The sequence below is a fragment of the Chiloscyllium plagiosum genome, chromosome 22, assembly GCF_004010195.1.
Source record: "Chiloscyllium plagiosum isolate BGI_BamShark_2017 chromosome 22, ASM401019v2, whole genome shotgun sequence".
Taxonomy (NCBI): Eukaryota; Metazoa; Chordata; class Chondrichthyes; order Orectolobiformes; family Hemiscylliidae; genus Chiloscyllium; species Chiloscyllium plagiosum.
In genome coordinates, this window is record NC_057731.1 from 26910492 (window position 1) to 26931788 (window position 21297).

The 21297-nt window shown below is 39.9% G+C and overlaps 1 protein-coding gene across 5 annotated transcripts in view; it reads left to right on the forward strand.

Annotated features, from left to right (window-relative positions):
* The first annotated feature begins 380 nt into the window (after positions 1–380).
* Positions 381–21297, forward strand: part of LOC122561142 (disintegrin and metalloproteinase domain-containing protein 12) — a 344810-nt gene continuing 323893 nt past the window's right edge. For 2 of the 5 annotated variants that reach the window (XM_043712618.1, XM_043712615.1), the window contains exon 1: positions 382–899. Coding sequence is in view for 3 of the 5 variants with exons in the window: in XM_043712615.1 (XP_043568550.1) it covers positions 737–899 (163 nt within the window). In the remaining 2 variants the exon portion in view is untranslated. Of the gene's footprint in view, positions 900–19298; positions 19462–21297 lie in introns of all 5 variants that reach the window. The other 3 variants (XM_043712619.1, XM_043712616.1, XM_043712617.1) reach the window with 3 other exon arrangements.

Sequence of the window (21297 nt, forward strand, 5' to 3'; positions counted from 1 at the left end):
ACTCCCCTCCCCCTCCACACTTCCAAAAAGTGAACAAAAACCGAGTTGAGGCTTCCGATTACTAAAGATACGCGCACTGCCTACCGCCTCGATCCTTTCAGCTTCACTTATCTGTACTACTGTGCGCGCGTTGTGACTGAGCCATGAAACATTGTTGTACACTACCATCAAACCCGCGCCAGGGAGCTTTTTGAACTTGTTAAAAATACCGCTGCAATCCCAATCCCTCGGATTTTTTGCTGTTTGTAAAAGTTTCAGAAATCCGCCATCAGGTGTGGAGAGATACTGGCCAGTCCGTAGGACAAATTGCTGCTCTCCTTTCAGGCTTTAGGAAAAAGTCTCTCTCTTTCTGCTCAAAGAGCCGTTTAAGAGGACGTTTTATTTTGATTACGTCAGCAGGATTGGCCCATTCATATTTTCAAACTGATCATTGAAGTGGCCGGGCTTTAGGACCACGCGGAGACGTGCATTTGTGGTCGGGCGGACAGCTTCCCTGGGAGGACAGAAGCTGCTAAAGTGGCATTTTCAGAGCGGGGTTTCCCGTCTGGGTCTGGAGCACATGAATCGGGCATCTGAGCCGTGTCCTGCTGCTTTGGGAACACATGTCTCTCCAGCCCTTGTCCCTAGTGAACTTTGTGACAGTAACCGTGATCCTGCCTAGTCTGGGAGGGCTGAATGAGGCGAGTCACCCTCTGCCGGAAATCTCCCACGTCCTGATCTCGGCTCCCTCTATATTATGGTGCTGATCTCCCTCCTCCAGTCACATGAAACGATCGCAAAGTTATCTCACAGTCTGCACAAGATGACAAGAAGACTTGGACGCAATGGTTTGGCAGCAAGGCTGCAAATACTTTATGTTCTGATCAACGTAACCGATGCCTTCGTAGCATCGACCGATGGTGAGATTTTTTTTAAAACAAACAATCTATATTTGTATAGAACCCCAGAAGAATTATAACTTTTTGTGTATTGCTTTTCCTTGTATTTTATGTGCAATGCAACCCTCTTGCTACCGCGCTGTGCCCACTGCTACTAATTCACGTTAGTTGCAGCCATCCAGTGGCCGTTGCAGCATCTGGCTCCTATTTGAATTAATCAAAATACATTGGGAACAAACTTCTCTCCTGTGTACTCCATCAGCGAGACCGTTTACTTGGTATCCTGGGAGATATGGATTCAATCGAGGTGATTCGTGCCCTGGTAACAATGAACTAGACTGGCTTTCTGCCTCTTGGTTAATTTCCAGTATCAGATTGTTGACTGTTAAGAATTTGATTGCCAGATCTAATAATTACTCTGTTCCCCAGTCTCGTCTGCATCGTTTACAGCGCAAAGCAGTTCCAGTTTGTTACACTCTGCACTCTGGAAAATCTAATGACCATTTTTAGGTGCTAAAAGTTGGAAGTATCTTCAAACCAAATATTCTCCTTGTAACGTTTGTCCAGTTAACTCATGCATAATAATAGGACCTCAGCATTTTACTTGTAAAATAACAGGATACTGAACAGAGTGGCTTTGATTGCACCTTTGAATAGAATCAGCTTTTAAATGCAATGTTCTGTGTACCTCACTAACATTCTGGTTTAGAAATATGAAACAAATACATTTAGCACTGTGTAGAACTTTACTATAGGTATCCTAATTAAATGTCGTCATTACATCACCTGTCATCCATCTCTTCCTTACTAGTGTGACCAGCAGTGATTCAGACTTACATGTGCTAGCAACAATAGTTGCCTTCAGACATCAGTACCAAATGTCAGTTTTTGCCCCAAACCTCTGGCTTAATGCTCCAAGGGCAACATCCTTTTCTTATCTGTTATAGTTAGAGAAATGCTCACTGGTATTCTCCCAGTGAAAATGTATGGACTTAAAATATCTTCCAGTACTCTATGAAATTACTGTAGGGCACATGTCTCAGCTCAACTGGTTACACAACAGGAGTCACTTGATGTGTTCCTTGTGCATGACTGTAAAGTCTTCAGGTCTTCTTTTTGTTGAAATATACTCTTCATCTTTTATCAAAAGCTGGGACAAAACATTACTGCTTCCAAGGCTGGACAGACAATAAAATATTCCGTTTATTTCTTCACTTGGACAAATTACCTCAGAATTTATGAATTAGTTCAGCATCACAGGCTAATTGCTTCTCCAGTTCAAGCAGTTGCAGTAATCAGCTGATTATTTTCCCTGCAATGATAGTGAATGCTGTTAGGATTTAGAATTTCCTCCACCTTTATGTCTGAATAAAATCGTTCAAATAATCCCTCTCTTCAAAGCAGAAATCTGGACTTTTGCAAGCTGCATGATTCTGAATTGTTTGAACATATCCTTTTGAAGAAGGCTAGAATCTAATTAGGTGCCATAAGGATTTTTTCAATGTCTTACACAAGGAAATCAAAAAGGATGAAATATTTAATTATAGACGATTGTCCAACTCCTTTGGAAACAATATTGTCAGTTCTGTAGACAATAATAGAAACCAATGAATTGTTTTTGTGTGTGAAATCCAATTTTTTTTATTTCAATGTCAGTGAGATTAATATTCATAGATGAAATACCATTTTTGTATGTGGTCATGGAACCTCAATGTTCCATATCACAGACTGTTTCAAATTCTTTCCCAGACTCAGCAAACAATGAGCTTTCAACCCTTGGTGGGTTAGTATAGGAGATGCTGATATCAGCGCAAACACTCTCCTGCACAAGAATATGACAAATTCTAAAAGAAACTCACTGGAAAGTCAGTAAGAAATCTTGAATTGGTTACACAATGACATGACAGAAGCGTATGAGCTGCTGCCCTTTCTAATTCATAAATAATATGCTTTGCATCATTATAGGGAAGACAAACAAGCACTTTGAAATTCTTCAGAGAAAGAATATTATATTTTATATCTTGTTGCCACCACGTTTACAAAGAACTAGTACTAGTTTTCCTTCAGTCTCATTGAATTTTGAGGGTTATTTCTTAATCAGAGAATGATAGGAACATTATCATGGCACTACAGCAATTATTTAGGAGAATATTGCCAAGCACCTTCACCAGCCACTCCAGAGCACAAATGAAGCTGACTGTCCAGTACAATACTGAAGGGGTGTTACACTGTCAATGGCATCCTCACTTGGATGAGATGCTAAACTGAGGTTTTACCTTCCTCTTGGGTGGATGTAAAAGATTGCATGACACTATATCAAAGAGGAGCAGGAAAGTTATATTTATGGTTTTCAGGCCAATGTTTAAACGTGACTGAGAACCAGATCAGAAAATTTTGAAATACTCGACACATTTGGCAGCATCGCAAAACATAAACTCTGTTTTTTTCTCTCTCTACAGATGCTGCCAGACTTCCTGAGTATTACTCATATTTTCTGTTTTATTTTTGTTCTCCATCCTTTGCAGTATTTTGCTTTTCTAAGAAACAGTTAACATAGTCATAATCATATTTCTAAGGTGGGACCTCACTTTGTGTTTTGCAATCACAACTACAGTTTGAAAATACTTAATCAACTGCACAACATTTTAGGAAGTCTTGAGGTTTGAAAAAAATATATAAATGCAAGTCTTGCATAGTTTTTTATTTCAAAAATGTGCTTTGTTCATAAAAATCATGTATTAGTACATACAAAAGTTCTAAATCATATCTGTACAGTCTTTGCAGAGAAAAAATAAACAAAAGATTGGAGTTTTGACATATCTCCGAGTTCTTAACATTTAAAAAAAATCAAAGGCATTTCCTACTTATGCAGGTAACGATTTATGTTCATTTTGAGGCACCAACTGAATAGACCCTTGTTATATTTGGCAAAAAGTCTATAGACAGTGGTCTTTCCCCACTGCACTTCAGCACGTCCCTCAGCACATGGTCGCATGGAATGAGCAAGTCTGAAGCACTCGGGAAGACCAACGAGTTTCAGGCAGATGAAAGGGCATCTTTCACCAAGTTGATAGTCCTCCAGGTGCAGTCAGTGTTTGTCTTGGTGTGTGTCTTGGCGAACAGCCCATAAATAGAGTCCTACATCACAGAACTGCTCAGAACAAATCTCGAAAAAACCCATTGCATTTCTCTCCTGACGTCCTTTGCAAAAGCACATTCCGCAAGGAGGTGACTGACAGTTTCTTCAGCAGTGCAGCTGCTTCAAGGGCAGCTTGCAGTGTCACACAGAAATTGGGCATTCATGAAGTATCTGATGGATAGTGCCCTTCTCACCACCAACCAAGCTACGTCTTGGTACCTGTTGGAAAGTACTGGTGATGAAGAATTCGACCAAACGACTTTAACAGTCTGCTCAGGGATGCCCCCGAACCACCCTCAACAAGATTCACACTCTCTCCTTTGCCCACAGAGTCTCAAGGAAGCTACGTGCTGACCACTGCCAGTTGGACTTGTGGTCAAAGGCTTTTTCTTTGCACATTTTTCCACAAGGCACAGGTGATATGGAATGGTCCAACTGCTTGGAGCATTCCACAGTGCCAAGGCCAGAGGCCAGACCCATCACAACACCGGGGGTAAGTAGAACCTTAGTATGTAGTGACACTTGATTTTGCATCCCAAGAGGGTATGCACAGCTTGATGCAGCCACATACAAAGGTGGCAGTCAGGATGAGGGCAGCATTGGATATGTCCTTTCCCCCACTTTATTCAGAGTGTTGTATATGGTGTCACTGTGGACGCAGTCTATCTTTGACCTCCAGATGAAGTGGAAGATGGCTCTGGTCTCAGTTGCTCATGAGTCTGTGCACTGACAGCAGATCTGAGCAGAAAACAGGATGTTGTTTTCCCTCCATGAACAGGGAGGCTTTGACCTGCAGGCCTCCGCTGCCTGGAGTAGCAATCCCTCTGAGGCTCATTTTGGAGAGCACATCCGTCATGTAGGTGTGTGATATCCTGTCAAAGGTCTAGGATGATGAAGCAGACATCCATCTGCCTGTCATACACTTAGGCTCTAAGAAATCTTCTGTTTCAGTACTGCACTGGTTTGGTGGCAGTGAATCACCGACCCACTACAGACCTGATGCGATTGGTAGAATTTTGTAATTGGTCATCAATTTCTGATTTCATCCCTCTCCGCCTGTAGTTGAGGGTGATGATACATTTCCTCATGGATTCGCACATGCTACCAGAAGCTTACTGCTGTACACCTTCAGCAGGTCTTAGCCAATCAAGTCCCACAGAGCTGAACATAACACAGCTGGTAAGCTGTCAGTTCTGGAAGTTTCAGTCTTCTCAAAGGACCCGAGGGCATTGGTCAGCTCATTGAGCTCACCATAATGGCTGGTCCAATCTGTCCTGCATAAAAATCATGATAGAGGACAGGAATAATTGGGAGGCCACATTGTCTATGGGCGTCATGTCATACAGTCTGGCATAAAAGGATTTGCTGACCCTCAGGATGTCAGCCTGAGATGACGTTACTGAGCCATCTTCTTCCTTCAGGTTACTGATCACAGAGCTCTCCTTGTGTACCTTCTGGAAGAAGAAACACAAGCATATCTGATCTTGCTCCGTGGAATGGACCCTGAACCAGGAGATTATGTTGAAGACCTCAAAGGCAAAGATTGAGGCTTGCTGGCTCTTCACCTCTTAGAGATTCTCCTTGACATCAACACCCATTGTCTGCAGCAGGAGTAGGTTCTGCAGGCTTTTCTGGAGTTTGGACAGTTTTCCTGATATCTCTTGCCTTTTGAATATCTTTGAGGATGAAGACCCTCTTGATGTTCCCCTTGACTGTTTCCCACCAGTTCACTGGAGATTCAAAGAGGGGTTTCATGGTTCCCCAATCTGTGTATTCCCTTTCAAATTCCCTAATGTGTTCTGGGGTCAAAGGTTTCACATTCAGCTTCCAGATTCCCTTGATGGCCTGCTGGTTGTCCTATTGGTGACAGCTGGATATCAATAAAAGCTCATATTTGGACTTGTCTTAATGCTTGCCTTTATGTCATGCTTGTAGCACGTGATAAATGGAACTGAAATCGGACATTAGGGATCCCATGGGGGCAGATGAGATACTCAGTGAGGTTTGTTTGGTAAGATATGATGAGAAATCTTTTTTGGGCCTCATGGTACAATTCCGTCCAAAATACTCAACGCACATCTAGAATTAAGAGTTGTAATAACCATGAAACCATTGCTGATTGTCAGGAAAAAAAACCATCTGGTTCACTAGGTGTCCTTTAGGGAAGGAAACTGCTATCCTTACCTGGTTTGGCCTACATGTGAGTCCAGACCCACAGCAATGTGGTTGACTCTTAACTGCCTTCTGGGCCATTAGGGATGGGTATCCCACAAGTGAATAAAAAAAACTTACACTAAGCCAAAAATAATAAGGTACAGCCCATTGTTGTGCCCCAATTTCATGTTATTGTTCTTGGAAATCTATATTTGAATCTCTTCAATAAAGGGTTGAATTTTTTGCTTTAGCTCAGTGTAAGTTATATTGAATTTGTTATAATGATTCTTGCTGCAAGGTCAGGTGAGTTTTCTCACTGTACCTTACCAAACTCACCATATTAATTGGCATGTCTGCCCTTATGGTGAGTACCATGTTTAATTTCCACCCATCTTACCATGTGCCATTCTTGGAGCAACTTTTCACTCTCCATCAATCCCAGAATTGACCAGCAACCCTGGTGCCAGCACCATTTTTAAAAGGCTGTTGTGCCCCTGTACAAGCACTGTCAGGCTAGAGCTGCCCTTCATGGGTTCCTGACATTTGCCCTGGACATGGCAGATAGGGAGAAATGCCCTGCTTTGTGGGCATTATCCTAGAGCCCCTGCTGATGGGGTCATGCGCAGGGGTACCTTTCTTTTCCCCCAGGATGAGCAGTGGAAGCCACTATACCAAACCATGCCAGCTGTTCTGGGGTTCCTACCCAGATTAAAGCAATTTCATTCATTTGGAGGGATACCCAGCATTGTAGGTAGAAGTTCAATGACCTGCTGCATTTCACCTATATAAATGTCATGATTTTCTTTCTAAAATCTCACACTCTATCTCTGCTACTGTACCCACCTCCCCCACCAAATCCTATACTCCACCATTTTCACTCATGCTTGCAACATCTTCCTAACTACCCTCATCCACCTCAAACGGTGGTACCATTCACCCTGCATGTCCTCTGCATGATCTTCTCACTCACTTGGGATACCTCCCCACCTGCGCCGCCAACATTCATCTTCCATAAAATCTTGTTCTGTCTCATTCCAGGAGCAAAGCAGCCCACGGTAAGGCAGAAAGAGTCAAGACCAGTGATGTGCTGCTCATTATTCAGTTCCTCATTTCCTTATGAGCAGAGGAACCTGACTCTGACTGCCCCAAGCAGGACCTTGACTGATATCAAAGGCTGCACTTGATTTACTGTGTCAGGAACCCTGAGCGATGGATATCTCCCTTGACTGGACTGAGACCTACTGACATCCATGTCAAGTTTCCTGACTTTATGTCTGCACTAAATGGCCCAGCAAGACAGCAGTAATTTGAACTTGGTATTTTTGGCTGATGGGTCAGTGTGCAAATAGGAAAGGCATCCAGATTAGGTCAGATTGAGTGAATGCTACAACACTGAGTGAAGAGCCCGGAGTTGTAGCCGGGTCAAGTCCATGATTGCACAATGTCCTTGCTACAGTATTACCATGAGAGTTGTAGTTGTAGCACAGGTGCTACAGTGAAGTGCAGAAGCATCCTGCAAGTGGATTAGAGATATGACATGAAGATTCATAGAGGCTGGCACATGTTAGATGCCGGGGTCTATGGCCATGGGATGCATGTGGCAGGTACCTATGGAGTATATCCGAGATGATGGTCAGTGACTAAAATGGGGGTCTTGCAGCTAGTAGTGAGTTGAATTCACGATATACATACCCTGGATTCCATGTTGAGATTTTCCGACAGCTGGTTTGTATGGTGAGTTTGGTAAAGTTGTAACCTGTTGGGTCGTTAACAAGGTATTTAATAAGCAGTAATGGATGTAATTGGGGAACTTGCTAGCAGGAATCTCACTATGCCCCTTGAGAAAAGTGTACAAAATACAGTGAGATGATCGCGACATTACGATGGCTTTCATTGAACATCTCAGTTATTTCTGCAAATTTCTCGCTGTACCCCACATCACTCAGAGCCTGATCAGATTCCACCCAAGGTTTTCATCTCTGTTATATTATTATAATGGCTCTTATCAAAATCAAAATGTAATAAAATCCCCCCTCTTCTTCCTTGACCTGTTTGCAAGATTGATCTCACACTCTCACTACAAACCTAGCAAATGTTATTCAGCTGAGTGGGACTGCTGTTACTTAGTTCAGTTCTTGTCTGTTTAATTCTAGCAAAAGAGTCACCTGCAATAGCTTCTCTTCCAGCTTCTATATTGTTATTTATTAGTTCCCGAAGGTTCTGTCATCCTTTTTGTCCACATACTGACCGTTAGCACCATCTCTGAGTACTCAGCGTCAGATTCCACAAGTATGCTGACAGCATCTCATTCCTCTTGATCTTGAACCACCTCTAAATTTGTGAACTGCTTAACAGTCATCCAGAACACAATGAGCTGCATTTTTTTCCAACTACTGTCATTGTCTTTGGCCCCTCCGCAAACACTACTCTTCAGACCCAGCTCTATTCCTCTTCCTGATAACTGTCTGAGGCTGAATCAGACAGTTTGTAAATTTGGTGTCAAAGCGGGCAAGATAATGAGCTTCCAGACACATACCTACACTACCATTAAGATTGTATATATGTACCTTTGTAATATTGCCCTGTTCTGATGTTGCCACCATTGTTCTGACTCAAAAACCCTTATCCCTGCCTTTCTACCTCTTCATTTACATTGTAGAAATATTGCATGCAATTCTGGTCTCCTTCCTATCGGAAAGGTGTTGTGAAACTTGAAAGGGTCCAGAAAAGAATTACAAGGATGTTGACAGGGTTGGAGGATTTGAGCTATAAGGAGAGGCTGAACAGGCTGGGGCTGTTTTCCCTGGAGTGTCGGAGGTTGAGGGGTGACCTTGTAGAGGTTTACAAAATCATGAGGGGCATGGATAGGATAAATAGACAAAGTCTTTTCCCTGGGGTTGGAGTGACCAGAACTAGAAGGCATAGGTTTAGGGTGAGAGGGGAAAGGTATAAGTAACCTAAGGGGCAACTTATTTCACACAGAGGGTGGCACGTGTATGAAATGATCTGCCAGAGGAAGTGGTGGAGGCTAGTACAGTTGCAACATTTTAAAGGCATTTGGATGGGTATATGAATAGGAAGAGTTTGGAGGAATATGGGCCAGGTGCTGACAGGTGGGACTAGATTGGGTTGGGATATCTGGTCGGCATGGACAAGTTGAACCAAAGGGTCTGTTTCCATGCTGTACATCTCTATGACTCTATAACTCAACTTTGATTGGCTTCCTGTGTGAAATCGTTTGTAAATCCAAGGTCATATGAAACTCTGTTGCCATTATCCTCATTCACATCAAGCTTTGTTTGCCTATTAGCCCTGTGTTCACTGAGCCACACTGACCAATCAACAGCTTGATATTAAAAATTCTCATCCTTGTTTTCAAATTCCTCCCTCTTTTGTTTGTCTCAAAAAACCCACAAATATTTTACATTATAATACTCCAGCAATCCACCTGAAGAACTAGAGGTATGATGTAGATCACAGGGTACTAATAGGAGACTCTATGGAGCTGAAAACCAAGATGGATCTATCAAGCTGATTGATCAGTTTGATGTCCTGTAAAATTCTAGCTCTATTTGCTTCCCTGTTAAAGAAATTTATCCAAAGTGTATGATAGTTGATTGATTTCATGTCCATTATTGTACTGCATAATAACCCAAAATTACCTCAATGCTGCTTCTCTGTTATCATTTTATTAGCATTCACATTTGCTTATAGAAATTTAACCAATTTATAACTGGTAGAAGAATACACTGTAGCTAATTAATATTACAGTCGATCATTTAATATTCAAATGCTAGAGTAGAATAATAGATTTTATTGCAAAGAATGTATTAGGTACAAATTCAAAAAATGGAATACAAAATAAGAATTGAAATACTCATGAAGCATAGTGAAATTTATATGAATGCAGGAGAAATATTAAAAAAACAAAAATTAATTTGTAGCTGAATTCTTCAAATAGACTTCTCAAAATTTTAACAAGGTAGTATACGATTATTGGTAGTGAGAAATTCAGTGAAAAAGATAATAATCCAGACGTTATTAACTTTTGACGAAGGAACTATTCTTCTATGTTTCTAAGATCATAATATGCTTATCAACGTTCATAAAAATATGACGTTAAGTATATAGCATTGTGAAATAAAATGTTTTACGTAAGTCAGTCTTTCTTACCTTTAATTCCACTTAAGATGCCCATCCAAGGAGTCTTCTCTAACTCAGATCCTTACAGAACATGTTCAAAGCTTGTTGATCAACCCCAGATGTGTTAGATGTTAAACCTAAAATACCAAAGCTGGCAAGCATGTTGTGCATAGAGTCATCACTTTTTTGAAGAGCAATAAATCATTAATATTAGAAGAGACTCACTTAAGATACAAAATAAAAAAAATTCTGTTTCTAACAATTTCAGTTATAGCTTTCTATACTATATATTGTATGCGCTGTGCTGAAAGGTGGATCCTTGGTTCATAGTCAAGGTACTTAATTCTCAGCCATTTTAGGGCACTTTTTGCTAGTGGTGACTTGTCAATGTCTTTCATTCTCAGAGGTAAGGTGAGAAGGCAGATCCCAAGATCACCTCATTTGGAATGGGAAGCAAATCCATGCTGTTGGCATCTTAATAAACCATTCATTAGCCATTTGACCTAATTGTGCTTTGTGTGTGTGTTGCTCTTAGTGAAGTAATATTCTTTATCAGTATATTCATTGCAGTTTACCTTGGAATTACAACAATGAAAAGATTATTACAAAAGAAGTAGTCCAGATCCTTGAATATTTTGTAGAGTCTTGCCATTTTACATTATTTCTGGTTAAAATGTCTTGATGTGATTGTGAAAAACCTCTATATTATCAAACATTTTGCCAAACGTTTTGGCAAAAGGAAGAATGTATTTTAAGATTCTTAAAATGTTTGTCCCACAATATCCCAACATTTTCTTGTAACTACCAAGTTTGAATTACAACAAAAAAAGTAATGTTCTTGACATGGTTTTTGGTTCATTGTGCTATCACCTGTTTGTTTTTTTTTACATTTCTGTTGTCTTCTCCTTACGAGTCTGTGTGTATTGAATCATTGTGGGCCCCTGGCTCCAAAGACCTAGGGTGGTATCTGGTATTTCATCCAAGTGGTCATTCTTCATGACTATATGCAAGGAATTTAGTCTTGAACCTAACGAAGAATTGACACTGAGATGAGTCAACTTGCAACAAGTCAGAGAGTTTCTTTTAAAAGCACAAAATTCTCAATCCTTACAAACCATGTGCAGGCTCAGACAAACTTTGCTTCCCACTTGTGAATGGTGGAGCTTTCTAGAACTCGTCAAGCAGTCTTGCTTGTTCCTTGCCTTTCACTGTGAGGCTGTCCTTTGTGATGATGTTCCTTGTCCACTGTGACTAAGGTTTTTGGTTTGATGTTTTATATAACATTGAGGTGAGAATCTCCACTTGCATGATCATTTCTAGTTGGTGTAGACAGATTTACACAAGGATTACATACAAGTCAGATTGGAACCATTGATGCAAAATTGAAAAATCATTTGCATAAAACTGTTATTCCCTCAATATACCTAGATTGTATCCAAATGCTATTTTGGTATGAGGGCATCATAGTTGAGTCTAATCCTGTCCTCATCAAATATCCACACATGCAGTTGCAACAGAAATCAGTCAGTGGCAACCAGTAGTGAAAACATGGATAGATTCTCTGTACTCTAGCCCAGGTTTACTGAAATCAGTTGCAGTGTGTGCTCATCACACATGGTTGTGATTGTTGAGCTTACCATACAAAGAACCAAAACTACAGTTTCTGGGGCTTGGAGTTTCAGCAAACCTTTCAAACCCGGGTGAAGGCAAATCAAGAGAACCTTATGACTAACCATTTATATCCTTGCACAAGTTCAACACTCCGTTTGTAGAATCAGGGCAGAAAAAACATTTCAATTACAGTGATCCTTTGTTGGAGTTCAAAATAGCAGGGTAAAGATGGCATTTATGCTGAAGGTGGGGGTGAGGTTAAGGAGGGTTGGAAGAAAATAGAGTATGTGGAGACACTGCTCAGAAACAAAGAGAGAAAAAAGGACAGGCAAATAAAGACATTGTTGATGATGAGTCAAGAGAGATAATCGCTCGAAAGATGCAAACGAAAAGTGTAAATGGTTGAAAGTGAGTTGGCTATGAGTGGAGCAGCCTATACACAACAGGATTTAGGGGTTTGGCGAAAGGTAATGAACATGGAGAGGATGTTCATGTCCTCAAATTGTTAACCTCAGTGTTGACTTCTGAAGGCTGTAAGGTGCAAGGCAGAAGACAAGTAGTTATTCCTCCAGCTTTTATTGAGCCTCATTGGAGCACTGCAGCAAGCCTAAGATAGAAATGTTGGCACAGGAACATGGCGGTGTGCTAAAGCGGCAAGCAACTAGAAACTCAGGGTCATTTTATGGACAGGGCATATGTGTTTGCTTGGAAGGTGCAATTGAGAAGTGACCGCTTTGCAGATTATCTCTCCCTTGGTTTGTCAAGAGTAATCTCTTTGTTTGCCTATCCCTTTTTTTCTCTCTCCCTCTCTCTCTCTCTCTCTCTGGTCACTACCTCCATGTACTCTGTTGTCTCCCAACATTCTTCCACTCCACCCCCATCATTGGCATAAAGACCACAGCTATTTTGAAATATTAACAGGGCTTCTCTCTGCACAGATGCTGCCAAATGTGATGAGTTTCTCCACTACCTTCTGTTTGTGTTTCAGATTTCCAGAATCCGCAGTTTCCTTATTTTGTTTCACACTTCCCTTGCCTGAAACTGTCCTTATCCACAAAATAGTTAGTTTTACCAAGATGAAGTTGCACTCTGACTTATTTGAAGATATGTATTAGCACAATACCAAATATAAAGTCTGCATGTATCAGTGTAAATTTCAATTTCTAAACAGAACAGAGCCAATTGTGCCTCAATGGTCCGGGGTGGAATGGTATAAAAGGGCAGCAAAAAAAACTGTTCTAAACCAATTATTATTTCTGTTGCTGAAGGACTGATTTGGTCTTAATTGACTGCCTCCAGCTTGGGAAAATGAATTGTTTCCACTTGTACTTTTTATTTGGGAGAGGGGAGTGTTCATCACACTGTATTCATATTCTCAAGTGTAAAAGCGCTCCATCGTCACATGAATCCAGCGTGTGTTACCTGACCACCAGACAATTGAGACAAAATCAGTCCTTCAGCAACTGAAATAATAATTGGTTTAGAATGTTTTTTACTGCCCTTTTATACCATTCCACCCCGGACCATTGAGGCACAATTGACTCTATTCTGTTTAGAAATTGAAATTTACACTGATACATGCAGACTTTATGTTTGGTATTGTCTTAATACATTTCTTCAAATAAATCAGGGTGCAACTTTTATCTTGGTAAAACTAACTGTAACCAACATATTATCAGCAGATGCTGATTGCACGCCCAGCAGAAACTCCAGACTTTGGATTTTATGGCATTGGACTATCTTGACCAACTGAGCCATTAAGCAGATCAAACTTTAAAATGTTATTTAAGCCACGTTTTAACCTATGTAATGGTTCATAGCGAATTCACAATCCCCCAAAATTCCCTTTGAAACCATGTCCAGCTGAAGCTGATTTATATCTATAAAAGGCTCCAGTTTACATGAACATTTAATGTTTTCAGGTTTTACTTCAGGCACAAATCTAAGGCAGGAAATGAAATGCAAAAATATGTGTTGAAAATGCTTGTGCTTATCTTATCCCTCGCGTGGCAGCTTGGCTCAGCTGATAATGCTGTCCTCTGAATCTGAAGGTTGTAGGTTAAAATTCCACTCCAAATTTTGAAAATGTGCAGTCAGTTGAAGGAGTTGTTACATTGTCGTGTGTGTCACCCTTTGGGTGAGATATTGAATCCTGCCCCATTTGCTTGTTCAGCCAGATATTAAAAGAAAATCCATAATACCATTTGAAGGAGAGCAAGAAGTTGTTCTGGTACAAAAACAGAAAATATTGAAAGAACAGGCAGCATATACTGTAGGGAGATAAAAAGAGAGTTAAATATTTTTGCTTGATGTCATTTAAGATTTCTCACATCTCCAGAATTTCGCATTTGTATTAAAACTCTCCTGGCTTTCTTTGACAAAAATGGATTAACTGATTCTTCATCTCTTTTGCTGTTTGTGATCCTGCTATATGCTAATTGCTTGTCACATTTCTTCAGATGATAACGGTATTCACAAGTCATTATTTTTCAGCAAATTGTTGAAGGTACTATTTCATGCAATTTCTTTATTCTGAGTTCAATATGCTTGCATTTATAAACCACCTTCCATCGTGTTGAAATGTCTGAGACCACAGTGAGTGATATTTGAAGAACATTCTTGTAAACACCAGACGAGCTGTGCCAGATAGCTGCAAGAATTTACACTTATGAACTCCAATCCCTTTTTCTGATTAAACCGTGTTAGTTTTATAAATTATATATAGTACACAGTTCTTTTCCTGGTAAACATTTACAATAAATTGTCTTATCTGTTTCACAGTCTTAAACAGTTCCTTCTTGTAGTGGGCTCCAAATTTCACAACCATTTAATGATCCAGGCATTTTTGGGGGGAAGGGTTAAAGATAAACCTGAAACTGATGTCCAAATATTTTAAATCCACATATTTCTATTCAGTAGAAAGATAAAGCTTTGACATATCAGGAGTCTGTCTGACCTTCCAAAGTAGGAAGCTTAGATAGTTGGTTTCTTAGATAATTTATACCATCGCCAAATATAACCTGAAAAGGAACATGCAGATCATGGAGGTGGTGTGGTGAAAAGAATTTATTTTCTGTGGACAACTTGCAATGCCATTAATATTATCTTAAAATAACACTTCCAAAATATCTTTATGAATTTAAAGCTTGAAAAAGTAATCTAATTCAAATAACTTTAACCAAACAGAAATTCTTATTTCAAGTTTGCTAATCTGACAATTAACAGAACTAATAATAAAACTTAACCCATTACTACAATTCTAATGCAACATCTAAATGATAAAATGCAACTGTCCACAAAGCACACATAAATAAATTGCTACAAACCAAAATGATGATGCCTTAACTAGAAGATATTATCTGAACATTTAAGTACTGTAAGCCTGTTTATATTTAAAGTGATTGAAATACATGTAGCTATGAAAAATAATGGGAGACAGATTTCTTAATGGTTAGTTTCACGGCTATCCTCAAATCTTTTCAATGCAGAAAACATCAGCAGTGTTCCTCTGCAAATTTAGAAACAGTTATAAATTAACATACACTGTGTATATCATATTTTCAAATTACATTTACAATTTGAATGTTAGTGACAAGAAGAAAATGTAATAATTATTAATAATGGTAATTCATTTCAGAAAGAAGAAACAACACACTAGATTGTTTTGAATAGGTCTGGTTTGATTCAACCTGTCAAAATGTCTCTTAATGTGGTTTGGAACCATAACTGTTGTACTTAGGTGAAGTGAGTACTTTGCTTATAGCTGTAACATCCATTTGGGGATCGGTGCTGGACAACTGGATTATGATGGGAAGTGATGACAGCAGCGCAAGTTCAATTGCTGCACTGGCTGAGGTTACCATGAAGGACTTTCCTTCTCAACCTTGCCTCTCGCCTGAGGTGCAGTGACCCTTGGATAAAGCCACCAGTTGTATCTCTGTAATGAGGGAGCAGCATAACTTTACCTTTACTTAACATTCATTAAGAATTGGTGAAATAAGATGGCCAAACAGGTGGTTTTAAAGGTGCAGAAATCCCATTGGGGATTAGTTGCTCAATTGCCAGCATTGTGGTGTGCTAATTACACATTGTGTTTTCTGTACTTCGATTGTGTATTCCAACAAATTATTGAAGTAAACTTCAGTTTCTTGTACATCTTGATTTCAGACATAGTAAATTTGGTTAATTTACTTCATGGACTGCAGCAATTTATTTATTGTCATTGGAATTTGACTATTGCTAGAGCAATCCAAGGTCATAAAGTAATATCTGCAATGAAGTCTTTAGGTATATTGCTGTTATAAACAGTTACAGCATGGAGAGTTGCTCTCAGTTAAGGATTTGCAACCAGCTGTGTTTAGTGCCAGGTGAGTATCTACTTATAAATTCTGCTACGTATATTTTCCCATCAACCTAGTTTAGAGGCAAAATATAGTTTTTGTTGTTTCCCAAAGTCTTTTAGGAGTTTAGAGAAAATACGTGACATAAACCTTATAATTGCATTCACTTCCGTAAATCTCATGTAATGCAATTTTCTACTCCCACCTCCATAATGAATTGGATACACATCCAAATTTGCACCTGCAACAATGCTATTGTGCTGGTATGTGCAATTAGGTGTAAATAACATTAGAATCTTTCTAAAATCTGCCACTTGCCATTCTGATATGAATGTAATGCTAATAGCACAAGAAAAAGCCAATTTCAACAGAGTTCCAATAATAAGTGAGGACAGTCAAACCCAACCTTATCTTCAGCTTAAATCCAAACTTGAAAACAAGTCATTGTTGTCATTGGCAGAATTCTTCCACCTGTGGAAGATGCTGGTGATGTGCAGCAAATCCAGTTGTTGAGAATGGTTAGCTTCATATAGTGCACTTTTGCTGATAACTGAAGAGATTAAACCATCAGAGGCACATTCTACCACAAATCCATGTATGAAGTGATTATTGGGTGTTGTTGTGAGTTGACATTTTTAGTGTTAGTGTTTCTTGGCAAGCTGTGCAGACACTGATTTTCATGGTGATGTGCATACATTGGTGAATTGATGAATTATAACAAGGATTATTAGATAATAATAATTCGACATGATTTACCTCCTACAGCAGTTGATGCTTTTAGTCATAATGTGCTCTCATAGCCAGAACTTATATCACAAACACCATTATGAACTTATAGATTATTGTAGTACAATGCACCAGACCAACAGCACCATTTTATAAGGCCATAATATATAGGAGGTGAATTAGGCCATTCAGCCCATTGAGTCTGATCCACTATTCAATCATGGCTGATATGTTTCTTACCCCCATTCACCTGCCTTCTCTCCATAACCCTTGATCCCCTTATTCACTGTACATACAAACATAAAAACATTGGAACAGAAAACTGTAAGTTAGAACAGGAGCACCCCACTCCAAATCTGCTTTGCCATAGAATATCATCATGGCTGATCACCTGACTAAAGGAGTAATAAAGCCATTGAGGTTGTGGCCTATATGGGCAAGTCTTTGTTGAATGAAGGCAATTATTATTTCTTAATATATTAGAAACTAAATCAATAGGTAACGTTATATGATATGGCTACGGAGGAAAGCCTTTGGATCTTTATCTCAGTCCAATTATATGATTATATTTAGTTTGCGTGACTGGAATAGGCAATATAACTGAGAGTTAAATATATAAAAGCAAGTTAATAGGAAAGTTGTGTAAAGCTAAAATTGAAACATTATCTTAAAAACAAGAAAACAACAACTGGTGAATTTAATTTTTTCCACATAACTCAGCTTGCTTGCATTTCAGTCATTTTGCAAGTTGATTGGATGCATGATATATAGATGGTGGATGAACTTCAGCTAGTAAAGCTTTGAAAGCCAGTTATAATTTTGGATAATTTGTTTACCCAAGGAAGTAATACTCAATACTTATAATGGCTCTCCAATTTTAATCATTTCAATATAAGTAGCCCTTCTTTCTGCTGTCTACGCCCTACACTGTGGACTACCTCCCTAATCCTCTTTGCTTCTCCATTCCCATTTCCTCCTTTCAGGTGTTTCTTCTCATATCTCCATACGTGGCCTGGTGTCAAATTGTTTTTAATAAATGCCAGTGAAGTGCCTTGAAAAGTTTAATTGTTTTAAAAGTGCCACATCAATGCAAGTTGTTGTCATCTTGGCCAACGTTTATTGTTTAAACGACATCAATAATTTAGATGGTTTAATAACTTATCTCATTGTTGTTTGAGAATAAAATGGCTGTCATGTTTTCTGACATTGTGAAAATAGCATTTGGTTGTGCCGTGAGTACTGACAATGCTTGGAGTGTGTGTCACTTCTGCATTGACACGATTATATTTATAGTGGACATTCTGTGAGTGGTAACCATTTTTGCAATTGGTACAGACGGATAGTGTTGGCTTAAGGCTGACTGTGAATTTTTTAACCTTCTCTGGGCTCTCTTTCCCACCATCTGTCTATTTTCCCCAGAAATCCCTGATTCATTGCTTCCAAGTACTCCAGTCAGCATTGAGGACTTGAGTTTGGTAGAATGAGGGTGGGCTCTGATCGAAACTTACAGAATAATGAGAGGGCATGATAGAGTGGAATGTAGAAGCTGTTTCCATTCGTAGGAGACACTAGGACCTGAGAGCACAGCCCCAGAGTGAAGGAACAACACTTTAGAACTGAGATGAGGAGGAATTTCTTCAGCTAGAAGGATGGTGAATCTGTGGAACACATTGCTGCAGAAGGATGTGGAAGCTAAGTCTTTGAGTGTATTTAAAACAGAGATAGATAAGTTCTTGATTAGTAAGGGATCAAAGATTATGGAGAGAAGGCAGGAGAATGGGGTTGAGAAACATATTAGCCACGATTGAATGGTGGAGCAGCTCTGATGAGCAGCTATATCTTATGAATTTCCCATGCACCGACTCTGATCCCAGTAAACTTGAAGTCTTGCATGCAACCAACCTTGCATCGCAGATGTGGGAAAACAGTTAACCTCATGTTGCTAGCAAGCTCAATAGAGCTGGTGTTTGGCATATTGGCTGTCATCTATTCAACTTCCATGATGTAGCCAACAGAGCACCACTGAATCAAGAAGGCAAACATGCTGGGGATTCCTGCATGATGACATACTTCTGTATTTGCCACAAAGTCTTGCAAGGCAAGGCCCAATAATGGTCTGAGGAACAAGTGGAAACTGTTGAGCCACTTTTCTCAGTTTGCGTAAGGCTTTACTGCTACAATCTGGTGAATTTAACATAAAAGTATCTGGTTTAGTGTGGGAAGAGTGAAAAGGCTTTGCAGTGGGATGTATCAGGCCCTCAGGAAGTTTATGCCAAATCAAACACATAACCTCTCTTTTGCATTTAGATTGCTGGGCCTGGGATGTGCTCCCTTTTCTCCGGAAGGCAAAGGCAGGACCCAACATGTCTATCATCTGCCTTTGCCCCTCATACTCTGCAGGTAGCTCCTGCATCCTGTTTACACTCAGCACCATTAACTGGGCAAGGAAATTACCTCAACACTCACTAAGGTATTTACATTTTGAAATAGCATCAGGTTTTTCACTATTGTTTAAAATACATCCCAATAGCTAAAAAGACTTCACTGTTAAATATCATTTAAATTTGGTAGAAGACATGCATAAGAAGATTCTTAAATAAAGAATGTAACTAAGCCAACCAGTTCTGTAAAAGATGACTGTTTTAAGACTATAGCATGGAATCAAAAAAAGGTAGCATAAAAGGGAAGACGCTGTGTTGAAATAATAGAAAAATGTAAATTTTTCCCTGTTGATCAATAAAACAGAGGGCATAATCTCAGAGTATCATACCATAGAAACCCTATACATTGTAGAAACAGGGCATTTGGCCCAACAGGTCCACACCGACCCTCCAGAGAGTAACCCACCCAGACCTATTCCCCTACTATACATTTCTCCTGACTAATACACCTAACCTACACATCCCTGAACACTATAGTCAATTTAGCATAGCCAATTCACCTAACCTGCACATCTTTGGTCTGTGGGAGGAAACCCATGCAGACACGGGGTGAATGCGCAAAACTCCACACAGACAATTGCCTGAGGCTGGAATCGAACCTGGGTCCCTAGCGCTGTGAGGCAACAGTACTAACCGCTGTGCCAACCCTAAGGAAGTGCCAATTTAAGACTGAGATGAGGATGAATTTCTTCTCTCAGAGGGTTGAGTGGCTTTGGAGCTCCTTGCCACAGCCAGCCATGGAGCAGATTTCTTGAGTATATTTAAGGCTGAGGATGGTAGACATTTGATCATTTGGAAAATCAAGGGTTACAGGGATTGGGCAGGAAAATGGCTGTGAGGAATGCCGTATCAGCCATGATCCTATTGAATAGTACAGCAGACTCATGGGGCTGAATGACGTACTCCTGTTCTTATTTCTAATGGTCTGTGGTCTCACAGGGAATCACTTTGTTTGTATGAAGTACTTCTTTTTCTCATCTCTGTTTTAAGATACAATCACCTATGATTCAGTTTGGATTGTTTAATTTGAAGAGATGATGGCATTCTAATAGGTGCATAATATTGAAGATGAACAAATTAATTATTTAGAATGTCCTTGTCATGCAGTTTTCAAGAAGAGAATGAACAGAAGTACAAACAGTTAAATCACCTTGTATACGCTACAATTGTGAATTATTGGAAATCAATTACATAGATGTAGGGCCTTATTATTCAGTCTGAGAGCAATGAGGTTAGGACAACTGCACTTGGGAACAACACATACCGACAGGGTATAAAACTGATCACAATGTCTCAAGGCAAGGTCAGTTTCTTCAAATTAATATCCATTGTTCATTGTAATGCTTGAAATATCAAAACCAATGCCTGGGGATAATTGAGTGCTGAAAACCCTTTAAAGGTCCTTTAAAAGGGAAACAACATAAAATTTTTGGAATGTGATATTATCTTTGTGTTCAAAATAAAAAATAAATTAGTAAGCTACCTGGCTCTGCATGAAAGATCAACACGCAGCGAGACATCGAACAATTCTTCCGCCGCCTTCGCCTCCGCGCCTCCTTCTTTAACCAGGACTCTCGCCCACCCTCTGACGACCCCTTCTCCTACCTCCAACAGACCACATCCACCTGGACACCCCGTGCTGGCTGCCTACCTGCCCTCGACCTCTTCATAGCCAACTGCCGCCGCGATATTAACCGCCACCTGAACTCCCCCACCCCTCTCACCCACTCCAACCTCTCACCCTCGGAACGCGCAGCCCTCCACTCCCTCCACTCCAACCCCAACTTCACTACCAAACCAGCAGACAAAGGAGGCGCGGTAGTAGTTTGGCGCACCGACCTTTACACCGCTGAGGCCAAACTCCA